At 34.8% G+C, this 10637-nt stretch overlaps 10 protein-coding genes across 10 annotated transcripts; 5 read left to right on the forward strand and 5 right to left on the reverse strand.

Annotated features, from left to right (window-relative positions):
• BmR1_04g07990 (NLI interacting factor-like phosphatase) lies at positions 973 to 2355 on the forward strand (the record flags this gene model as incomplete). Its single annotated transcript, XM_012794736.1, has 1 exon — positions 973 to 2355. One exon carries the CDS (start codon positions 973 to 975, stop codon positions 2353 to 2355), a length of 1383 nt encoding a protein of 460 aa, XP_012650190.1.
• Positions 2690 to 3253, reverse strand: BmR1_04g07995 (hypothetical protein; the record flags this gene model as incomplete). The annotated part of the gene is made up of 4 exons (XM_012794737.1): positions 2690 to 3061; positions 3082 to 3145; positions 3166 to 3190; positions 3211 to 3253. 4 exons carry the CDS (start codon positions 3251 to 3253, stop codon positions 2690 to 2692), a joined length of 504 nt encoding a protein of 167 aa, XP_012650191.1.
• BmR1_04g08000 (hypothetical protein) lies at positions 3294 to 3825 on the forward strand (the record flags this gene model as incomplete). The annotated part of the gene is made up of 3 exons (XM_021482652.1): positions 3294 to 3403; positions 3425 to 3548; positions 3631 to 3825. The coding sequence occupies 3 exons, from the start codon at positions 3294 to 3296 to the stop codon at positions 3823 to 3825; spliced, it is 429 nt and encodes a 142-aa protein (XP_021337843.1).
• Positions 3826 to 3965: 140 nt separating this feature from the next.
• On the reverse strand, positions 3966 to 4510 carry BmR1_04g08005 (hypothetical protein; the record flags this gene model as incomplete). Its single annotated transcript, XM_012794739.1, has 3 exons — positions 3966 to 4107; positions 4129 to 4226; positions 4247 to 4510. The coding sequence occupies 3 exons, from the start codon at positions 4508 to 4510 to the stop codon at positions 3966 to 3968; spliced, it is 504 nt and encodes a 167-aa protein (XP_012650193.1).
• Positions 4511 to 4578: 68 nt separating this feature from the next.
• BmR1_04g08010 (small subunit ribosomal protein S2e) lies at positions 4579 to 5639 on the forward strand (the record flags this gene model as incomplete). The annotated part of the gene is made up of 5 exons (XM_012794740.1): positions 4579 to 4585; positions 4608 to 4674; positions 4753 to 5121; positions 5267 to 5483; positions 5505 to 5639. 5 exons carry the CDS (start codon positions 4579 to 4581, stop codon positions 5637 to 5639), a joined length of 795 nt encoding a protein of 264 aa, XP_012650194.1.
• Positions 5640 to 5945: 306 nt separating this feature from the next.
• Positions 5946 to 7123, forward strand: BmR1_04g08015 (conserved Plasmodium protein, unknown function; the record flags this gene model as incomplete). The annotated part of the gene is made up of 9 exons (XM_021482653.1): positions 5946 to 6065; positions 6086 to 6208; positions 6258 to 6341; positions 6362 to 6477; positions 6498 to 6639; positions 6703 to 6798; positions 6821 to 6982; positions 7005 to 7079; positions 7103 to 7123. 9 exons carry the CDS (start codon positions 5946 to 5948, stop codon positions 7121 to 7123), a joined length of 939 nt encoding a protein of 312 aa, XP_021337844.1.
• BmR1_04g08020 (mitochondrial ribosomal protein S14 precursor, putative) lies at positions 7350 to 7759 on the forward strand (the record flags this gene model as incomplete). Its single annotated transcript, XM_012794742.1, has 2 exons — positions 7350 to 7535; positions 7604 to 7759. The coding sequence occupies 2 exons, from the start codon at positions 7350 to 7352 to the stop codon at positions 7757 to 7759; spliced, it is 342 nt and encodes a 113-aa protein (XP_012650196.1).
• Positions 7760 to 7839: 80 nt separating this feature from the next.
• Positions 7840 to 8751, reverse strand: BmR1_04g08021 (conserved Plasmodium protein, unknown function; the record flags this gene model as incomplete). Its single annotated transcript, XM_021482654.1, has 4 exons — positions 7840 to 7973; positions 7994 to 8193; positions 8274 to 8371; positions 8395 to 8751. The coding sequence occupies 4 exons, from the start codon at positions 8749 to 8751 to the stop codon at positions 7840 to 7842; spliced, it is 789 nt and encodes a 262-aa protein (XP_021337845.1).
• On the reverse strand, positions 8889 to 9547 carry BmR1_04g08032 (conserved Plasmodium protein, unknown function; the record flags this gene model as incomplete). Its single annotated transcript, XM_021482655.1, has 5 exons — positions 8889 to 8958; positions 8979 to 9054; positions 9075 to 9102; positions 9333 to 9397; positions 9418 to 9547. The coding sequence occupies 5 exons, from the start codon at positions 9545 to 9547 to the stop codon at positions 8889 to 8891; spliced, it is 369 nt and encodes a 122-aa protein (XP_021337846.1).
• A 130-nt stretch (positions 9548 to 9677) lies between these two features.
• Positions 9678 to 10626, reverse strand: BmR1_04g08035 (conserved Plasmodium protein, unknown function; the record flags this gene model as incomplete). The annotated part of the gene is made up of 3 exons (XM_012794746.1): positions 9678 to 9827; positions 9850 to 10173; positions 10195 to 10626. The coding sequence occupies 3 exons, from the start codon at positions 10624 to 10626 to the stop codon at positions 9678 to 9680; spliced, it is 906 nt and encodes a 301-aa protein (XP_012650200.1).
• Positions 10627 to 10637: the final 11 nt, after the last annotated feature.

Genomic DNA, 10637 nt, shown 5'->3' on the forward strand with positions numbered 1-10637 from the left:
TTCAACTAATTATATGGCTATGAAAATGTTCATCACAATATCAGTATCATAAATTGCCGAATAACCATTCATACACAAAATAAAATGTGCATAACAATATGAATTGTTTTAATAAATTACTATGCGGATGTATATCATGGCAGTCTACATATTATGGTTAAAAGGTTGTCCAATGTGTATATACGGTTACTTAAATAATGAACACAGCGTATTAAATGCGAAATTTACACTCATATTAATTGTATTGAGTAGGTTATGACAGTAACATTCAGCAATATGTAAAATTGGGTTATATTGTTAATAAAAGTTAACCCATTCTAATACGTAGGCAATTTTTATAATTGGCAATATAATATTTGCTAGATTTATGATCATTTGACAACTTAATAACGGATATAATGATAAATGCAAATGATCTTTGAATACGTGGTGAAAGTCGTGTGGTATTTATTAACTACACCATGCGTACGTACACTAGTCACGTGTACCGCCTCACCTATACATAAGTTTGTTCAAAACTCACCAATTTTTAGCATAAGTATTTCAGCTATTAATGAAAGCTGTAAATTATTTTAAATTAAGTTCTACACACTAATATGTAACAACATTAGTGATCTAAAGAAACCTGATATTTGATTTTAATGGCTTATTTCGGCTGAAACACCATTTTTTATATATAATTTTTTTGTAAACCAATTTTATTTAACTTTAAATAATCAATCACTTACTCATTCATCGTTTATCACTGATAATTAACTATTGATCAGGCACCACTAGTTACTGATCTGAATATATCACGTTTAAGTCGGTGTATGTATCTATTTAACATTGAAGTTCAATCAAAGCTCATTCACTTTGCTTTGTCAATACAATATTCATTGCACATGGACATTAAGAAAACTAGGTCAATTTATAGCGCTATTAACAGTAAATATGCATTTTGACGGCAAATTTTCACAATATATTATATAAATGGAACATACAGTATCACCTCAAGAAATAGAACCATCAAGAAATTGTAAACTTGTAACTAAGACTCAGAAAAGCACAAGTGAGAAATTGGAGTCCATTTCTTCAAGTACTTCAACGCAGGATGATCATGAGGAGGAGAGGGATGGTAATTTTGACTTGCCAAATACAACAGATTTGCCATTATGTACATTACCCGAGTTCAACATTGTCCCATGTGTCAACTTAAAGGAACTTATTATTAACTATATAAAGAATGTACCCACACTTACATGGCTTCCAATCTCTGTTTCCATTCTAAGCTTAGCTGTTACTCCGGATAATTCAATTCCTTCTCACATACTCTTACCTCGAGCTACAATCACGAATAGTTCAAAAATGTCACCAAATTTGATCAATAACGCAACTAAATCTAACATTAATAGCATTAAATTTAGAGGAAAGGCAGCAAAACGTGCTGTGTCTGTTATATTAAATAAAAAAACTTATTCGAGAAAGAGGTGTAGAACTCATACTAGGACCATGTTCAAACCAATTTCATTAAATCCAAGGCTTAGTGAGTCTTCCACGATAAATAACATAAAAGGTAAATTGCCCAAGCTTTTAGTAGTACTAGATATGGACGAGACACTGATCCACATGCATACTAACCCACATGTACATTATGATTATACGATCAATTTGCTGGAACATTCAAAATCGGAAGACCCTATGTTTATTAGTTGCAATATCCATCCCACCATGTATATATCACTACGGCCAGGCGTAAAAGAATTTCTTAGGTATCTAAGTGTCAATAGTGATTTTTACGAAGTTGCTTTATTTACGGCCGGCACACAATTGTATGCCGATGCAGTGTTGGAAGGGCTAGATCCAAATTGTACAATAATACCATCGCAAAATCGTTACTACCGTGAGTCGTGCGATTTGGCCACAATTAACCCTTATTCTCTGATGGATGTTTCACTTTTGGGGACTACAATCGAGAATGTCGGTCAAGTAATATCCTTTCTACAAAAGGATCTTAGCAAACTTGGCTGGCCTCTAACGCGCACTTTACTGTTGGATAATTCATTACTCTCTTTCTCATTGCACCCAGATAACGGCGTGTGGATCAAAAGTTATTTCCCTGAAAAGTCTCAACATGAAGATAGGAGGGATGAGAGTGAAAATCGGGAATGTCTATTCAAGTTCAGCGAAGTAATAGAGCTCTTGGAAGTTTTAAAAGATGTTGCTGATGTGCGTCCACACTTACGCAATCATTTTAATTTGACTAGGCTGTTAGGCAAATCTTTTGACACTAATGATCATCATAATGATAATAAGAGTTTAACCGCAGTGGATAAAATTGGGGTTAATAATATAGGGTTAAGTATGGATAAGTAAGGCAGAATTAGGTGCGCAGTATAAATGATTTATATGAGCCCTTTATATCGCTAATAATAATTGATCATCAAGATAATAAACAATTGGCTAATGGCTCATTTTTATAGCTGTCAGATGAAATAAAACACTAAGCTGGTCAGCTGTATAATTATTTAATTTTTGTGTTATATATGAAATTTTTGCAAAATATATGCTAAATGGTTCATCGTTTTCTCTCACCTTCTGGTAATTTAGTTAGCAATGATTCGGAAAATTGATTGGTAAATCACTTGCTTATTAGCAGCATATACTATTTGTTACAGTGATTTTCCGCAAATAATTAATAGAGCAGAATTTATCTGTAATTTACATATAAGTCTCCGTGTAAGCCCATAGCAGACTTCTTTTTCATAATCCTTGCATCTGATGCATATTGATTTGTTAGTTTCAGTACCGTTGCGGTTTGCAAATCGATATTCTCATGGGCATTCTGAATCAAGGTATTATTCTCCTTGATTTTCTTTTCCAACTTCAACTTTATCTCCTCTAAGTGTGCCCTTTTATCCTTAGCAGCACCCAGAGATATGCCTTTACTGTGAGAAGTGACAAGTCTATCGAAAGCGGTGATCTTGGACCAAGCTTCCTCGCAAGCTTCCTTCAGCTGTTGTAACAAATTTTTGGTTTCTTCGCGGCAACCAAACTTTGATAGCGCCAACTCTTCCAATTCCTATGTCAATAAATACAAACCTCAACTGATCTGGCACTGGGTGATATATTATCGAGTATGTGTTCAATTGATTGCGAAAGTTGACTAAATTTATAAGCGTTTACCGGTCTTGGAATGGATTGGATTCATCTGAATTAGTAAGTGTGTACCTTTTGCCGCAATATAAATGCGATTTAATATCCTAGCTACCATAGATAACAACACCACAACTACATGATATGAGTATGGTGTGATGTGTAAGGTTATTGACGATATTTATAAGGTTCAGGGCTGGACCGATACCCAGCCTTTAGACCTTGAATCCCTAAAACTAATTTTGGCTGCATTGTTTATAGCACCGCCGTAATAATAACTTAATTTTAGTGATGATATTATTGAACAAATTTTGAGTCAAAATGGTTCAATCAACAAAAGCAATTTGGCAGTGATAATTCAAGAGTTAAAACAATACAAGCTTCGTGGATCTAATTTAATCAACCTAATTAAGGTGTGTAGACATGATCTTATAATATCAATTTCCAATGTTGAGTACATTTTATCATATGATCACAAGTGGCTATTTAATCCAGGAATTTTCGGTGGATAACAAAATTAATATTGATTTACTAAATACAATACTGATCGAAAATGGGATGAATGAGCGAGATTTAGATGAACTACTTCTCGTTACTATGGGCGACGAGTGCAAAGGCAATGATGTTGACATTAATAAATTTGCAAATGGGTTGGATTCCCTTTCTGGATATGAAGAAAGTATAGTTTAACAATAGGCTTAAAGTGATTTAACAAATATTCATATTTTAGCGCTAAATGAAGTTGCGTTATCAATTAAAATAATGTACAAATTTATATTCTACCTATTGAAGTCGGTAATTTTCAGTGCATTCTTTAAATAAATATTTTCTCATAACCCAACTTTGACATGTTCATTAATAATACTTTTCGATATAGTTTTGTCATTTGTTTTATTTGAGTCTCCAATGATTGTTATTGGAGATTTATGTAACGAATGAACAAAAATGTTGGGTACAAGTACTGTTATTTGCCTAATTCAAAACTAAAATTACCATTCAACATATACAGGGTCATCTATATGATTGGATTCCTTAATTGTGACCCTTTCAATTGTATAATCTAGATAAACAGTTTTGTCAAGTGGTAAATCCTGCATAAGTGAATTAATACTTTTAGGAGTTTGACTTTCCATGTAATGTTAGCAATTTTTGCGGTGATTTGCAGGAAATTTAGTGCAAAAGTATCAACTGAGAAATCCTGTCTTGTGGCACTGATAGGTATCTTTGTCAAATTAATTTGGTATATGCAATGTGTGTTTAATTCGTAGGATTCCACAGTGCCTAAGGCATAATCATTGATATTAGTCGCATTTACAGCCACAACTATGTCAAATAAATAAAGGATGAAATATGTGTAGCAGATGCTAGACCTCATACCAAATCCCCCACATTCTTAGTTACTTTACGCTAGCACCTATACAAGTGTTTTGAATATAAGTTGGCATGGCAGGTAATTTTTTTGATTGATTCAGCCGAACGAGGTGGATTTACTCGTGGCTTCGGTGGCAAACCGCAACAAGGTGGAAGGTCGCGTCCAAAGTAGGCACTTAATGTCAACCTCATATATTTATTTACATATAATTTTCAATTATGTATAATCATGATTGGATGATGTAGAAACAATGCAAGACCTGATGACGAGATTAAACAATGGGTTCCTGTGACCAAACTAGGCAGACTTACTCAGGAAGGAAAAATCACCTCTATAGAAGATATCTACCTCCATTCAATCCCTATTAAGGAATATCAAATTGTGGATTATTTCTTCCAGCCCGAGATGAGCGACCATAAATTGAAGGATGATGTGGTTAAAATTATCCCCGTGCAGAAACAGACTAATGCGGGTCAACGTACTAGATTTAAGGCAATTGTAGCTATTGGCGATGGAAATGGCCATTGTGGATTGGGAACTAAATGTGCCAAGGAAGTTGCCACTGCAATTCGTGGTGCCATTATTTACGCTAAATTATCACTCATTCCGGTTAGGTAAATATCCTCTTTTATTATATGTTATTTGCTAATCATATAATTTTCATATTATATATTAGATATTGTTATGTGACATAAAATGTAATAAATAGATATAGCAAGTTCTGCATACTTATTTTTTATTGTTGATAATATCACGTAGACGTGGATACTGGGGAAATAAAATCGGAGACCCTCACACAGTACCGATGAAAGTATCTGGTAAATGTGGAAGCGTTAGGGTTCGTCTCATTCCCGCGCCCCGTGGAACCCAAATTGTAGGAGCTCCTACAACTAAAAAGTTGCTATCTTTTGCTGGAGTGAAAGATTGTTTCTCCTCCTCCTCCGGGCACACTAAAACCCGTGGTAATTTCTTAAAGGTAATAATAACTCTTATCTAGGCTGTATTTGATGCTCTAAGCCAAACATATGGATATCTCACTCCAGATTTGTGGAGAAAGATTAAATTGCAGCCTTCACCATTTGAGCAATGGTCCGGGTATATGGTGCATGTTAACCAATCACGGAGGAGATAGGCTCAATTTTTCCATGAACTCATATTATAAAGTTACTAATAGACTATTCACTTAGTTGTTTAGGTTATGATCTATCTATTTATTTATTTTTAATTGTTAGTTTATCCGAATGTCAATATGTTTGTTTATTCGTTTGTCTTGTCGGTGATCTAGAAACAATTATTAAGTTGGTTAGTTAAGCATCCAAAAGACATATTCTATTTATTATTTTAACTATGTATTCATTTATCTAGTATTCTATTGTTTAGAATATTTTGTTTACAATTATATTGCTATACTATTAAGTAGGCCCTATGCTCAGTGGCCATGGATGGAGAAACCGGTCCAAACCTCAGATTAGCAAAGCCTAGAGATGGAAGCTCGATCTCTGTTTGTTTATTTTCAGAAAATTCTTCAACAATAAAAGTTAACAAGTTGATTAAACCAGTAAAACACTAATTATTCAGGATGAGGCGGATTCTGATATCTGGTCGGCCGAATGTACAGTGGCGAACAAAACCGTTGCCAAACGGTTCAAAGTCAAGAATTGCAATGTAGATACTAGTTGTTACTTTTTGCTAACCTCATTGGTAATTACTTATTGAATCCTTTGCAATTTTAACGAATGAGCTAACATAGAACAACTCGACGCTGAACGTCATGCCAGTGTCAAATTACCAATATTTGGAGCCGGTAATAGAGGGGAAGGGAAATATTAAAATGGTAAATTATATGTTATTCAGATGGATGAAGATGTTCCACAAAACAAACTGGAAAAGAAACTTGAAATGATCTTGAAAGAGGAGGATATTAAAACGCCAAGGCCCAATCGAGACTCCGATATTTCCTACATTACATCGTAAATACTTGTGAATTTAGTGCATTGTCACTTACAGCTGTAAGAAAGGAGAAGGTAAATTGGGATTTTGAAGGGGATGATGATGACGATGATGATAATGATAATAATAATTTTGGTGGTCAGGAAGTCGAAAAATCGGAGAGACTAACCTCTTATGGGCAGGTAATCATTGAGTTTATAACAATTGTTGATAATACTTATGTTGCTAAGTATGGTTATATTTAGAAGGTTAAAAATTTGCTAAAGCAACAAGTCAATCAAGAAGTTGATGACGAGCTGATGCAATATGAGGAAAGTAAAGAAGGTGGTTCACCAGCATCGGTAATCATTACAATTTAATTAGAGCGTTGCCGGTTCAACAGCATCGAAACAAAGTTCTGCTATTGATGAAATGCAAAATAAAGTTATCAGGGTGATTAGGCAGAATATGGGAAGAATGCCAATCAAGTTGCTGCTAGATCACTTCCAAATTAAGACCAAAAACAATGCATTCAAGGCGATGCAAGTAAGCACAATAGTTAACGAAGGATATAATTAAAAGGACTTGTACTGTGGGTTTGGACAATTCTAGGGGTCAACCAATCAAAATAGTTACCCTCAAAGTAAGTCAAACACAATCAATTAGGCCGAGTTTTATACGCACTAACCCAGATTTTGATTTTTGTAATCATTAATTGTAATTTAATTGTAACAAAATCAAGTTATCACTATCAAATAGTACTAATTGTTATATATGGCATATACATTAGTGTGACAATTAAGTTTTTAGTATATTCTAATGTGTATTTGTATATGTTTGCGATAAAGGTCATAACTTATAATTGGCAGTTATACAATCAGTGGGTGTGTGTTATGTCGATCAGTGTATTGCTATGGCTGCAAGGAATCCCGGACCTACCTTGAACAAGGAACCGCTAGGGTTTCCCACGTACCACAACAAGTGTAAAAGAGATTATTTGTCGCGAAGATTATTCCTGGAATCGGAAGTTAACACCAGAATTTATAAGAATATTTATCACAATCTAGGTTTAAAAGGCGCTATACCCATTGATTCTAAGGTAATTGACGTGTATTTTTTTAACATTATACATTTAAAAAATATTATTAATTATACTAAATGATACAGACCGGTTACTATTTGATTAGAAAAAGGTGTATTCAGAATGGTTATGCCAGGGGTGTTTTTAAGCTAACTAGAATGGCAAAAATGGCGTTTTTCCACGTAGCTAGGGAGGGTTGGCTTAAACGTTATGGATTTAGACCAGATGTATTCCGAAATTAACATTATACAGCTACTCTATTTGTGAATTGTACGATGATTTACAGATCCATTTGTTAAAGTAAAATGTTTGATGATGTTGATTAAAGGGGGGTATGTGGGTCAATGTATGCTAGGAATGTATTTTTGCATGGCCAAATTCTCAACTTCATATTCACATTCATCACATAATTCACCAAGTATCTGTTATTGTTCACAAAATTTGTGAACAGATTGCCTAAATGATACAGTATTTACTTTTAATGGGAAGGGAGAATAGTACGGCCATTGATGAAAATACAACCACATCCAAATCAGTAAATTTTCCATTCCCAAAAGTCCCATTTACAAGTAGTGGTTTTATTGTCTTGTATATCACTTCGAGCTCCTTGGTTACATAAATTTCGTGCAATAAACCTTTGCTTTTACACTCCTGTACCAGACTATTTCTTTCCAAACTGGGTTAGTATGGTACAGTTTAAACATTCATACATGAAAGATACGTAAATATAAGAAATGTTTGAATGGTATTGCTTACTAGTAGAAAGTGTATGAAAAGGGAAAGGGCAAAGAGGAATAATAAACTTTCCTAGTATAATTATACGATACATATTCATCAACCCAAGTGTAATATACCTAAGTTAATAAGCACGTGCCACCGATAGTCGTAGGAACGATGCTATGTGATCAAAAGGATCGCTATTTTCCAACATAGACATTGTACAATTTGTGGTAGTGTATTGTAGCTTTTGATCAAGTCCCCTGGGGCAATTGCATTTTTCCATTAAATATTTTACCAAATCTTTCCCACGGCAATAACCGCCATGGATCATTGCCGCAGGTGAGGGGCCTGAATCGATGGTGTTGTAGACGGAAGGGGATAGACAAGCATTCACTTGGAAAGCAGCTTTCAAAAATGCTATTTCCAGAATTAATGAATCCAAAATAGTTTCGAACTGCCCAATCTGCCTCTTAGGATACTTTACCACGACATCACTATCACTATCATTCATCATTCTGTAACCGCCACATCCATATCTGTCTTAAATGTCGCACACTGGTACATAACCCATATGAAATCTAATGTAATTGTGGCTATTTATGGCATAACTATGGTCTAAATAATTGGTATAAATAAAATTGAAAGTATTCATTAGTCTAAATATACTAATTCACCCTTAATATTTTCATAGCCACAACCTACTAGTGATAGATTTGGATTCCTAAATAAAGGTGTCAATACTTTCCGATTTCAATGCGTAAAGATTTACAATTGTTACATTGTAACTTTTCAAAATCCTTCCCAATCCATCCACAGCCTAATGAAATGATAATTTACCTATTACAGGGTGATCACATGGACAATCCTACATCAACACTGTAAGTAATAATCAAATTTTCTATGGAAATTTTGAATTAAAATTTTATTCACATATTAATTACAAATCGGCAAAATGATCATATGTATTATGCTACATATTGTATGGATATATCGTTTTTGTCGTGAAAATCTAGCTATAATTTTTCCACCATACAAATTTTAAAAACAAATTTCATTTTTCTTAAAAGCTTCAATTAAAATTTATTGTAGGCATACCTTACAATTTATGTTATCTGTAACCAAGACTCCACTCAATTCGGTAGTATATGCTGCTCTGCATCCTAAATCAGAAAAAAACTACCGCTGGAAAACGGTATACAGCATGAGTTGCATAACACATCCGAACAAGGCAAACCTGAAGTTTGACCAAATTTGTGAAAAAGTGGAAGGATCAGCAGCAATGTGTGTGCTACGTGTGTAGGGCTAGTCATACATTGTCATCACACTACACTAGCACATCCGGTGAGGAAATTATCATTACACATGTAACATGCACATTACTTTGTCGGAAAAGTTATAATTAGAATGGCCTATAGAGTTGTTGGTATCATATAATTAGTATCATGCGTGTTTGTCGTAGTATTTTGCAAATTCGGCGAGCTTGGAGGCATCAATTGACACCGCCGTACCATCCTTCCCTAAAGTCCCAGCCATGATCTTTCTCAGCTCATTTACGGGAGAGTTTGCTTTCATAACTTCGGCAACACATTCCTACTTAACTGGATCAGCGTACCTTGGGGATGATTTCTAATTTCATAAAGACCTTAGGAACAAATGCGATGTGGAGTAGGTGTTTGTATATGTTTCCTACGGTGTGAGGTAGAGTGGTTGATTTGTCAAAGTGCAATTTGGGATTTTCATAACTACACGTGATGGCGTAGCAGCCCCCACCTCTGGCAAAATTGAAATTGGTGGCCAATTCTTTGGGCCACTGCAGAATAACCATTCCATTACTCTTTTGCATTTCTGCGAAGACTACCATTGGGCCTATATGTTTGCTAGAGACATAATCGGCGGCATTAGCCAGATTAGCTAGCGTGCCCTTATTCGTTTTAATCTATATAAGTTGCATAATTACTTCATGTCTAATAGTGAATAATAACATATCCATAAATTTTAAAATGGAGAGGGTGCCATTTGAATGGACTATGGCGAAAATGGGTGAGATTGTATATTCCAGCATGAGAATCTCAGCAAAACTTGTAAGATTGCAAAACACTACAGCATCTTTGGATTTTTTGATCTCAATTGCATACTTCCAATTCTTAAACTGAATTTTCCACACTCCTACAGCTGCTAATAATAGCCTGCAGCCGTATGGCCTCAATAGTTTAAAGGGTAACAATGTTAATGAGATTAGGATTAAAAATAAGCGCACTGGCCATGTGGCAATTGCAATTAGTGCATTCGTAATTTTTTTAATGTTAGGCGATTTAGAATCGTTTGACCATGAAGGGAGGAAGGGATGTATTCCCGTAGCAGGGTCGGAGAACCCCCTGAATTTCTCCATACGACCGTCTA

The sequence above is a fragment of the Babesia microti genome, chromosome IV (assembly GCF_000691945.2).
Source record: "Babesia microti strain RI chromosome IV, complete genome".
In the NCBI taxonomy this organism is placed as follows: Eukaryota; Apicomplexa; class Aconoidasida; order Piroplasmida; family Babesiidae; genus Babesia; species Babesia microti.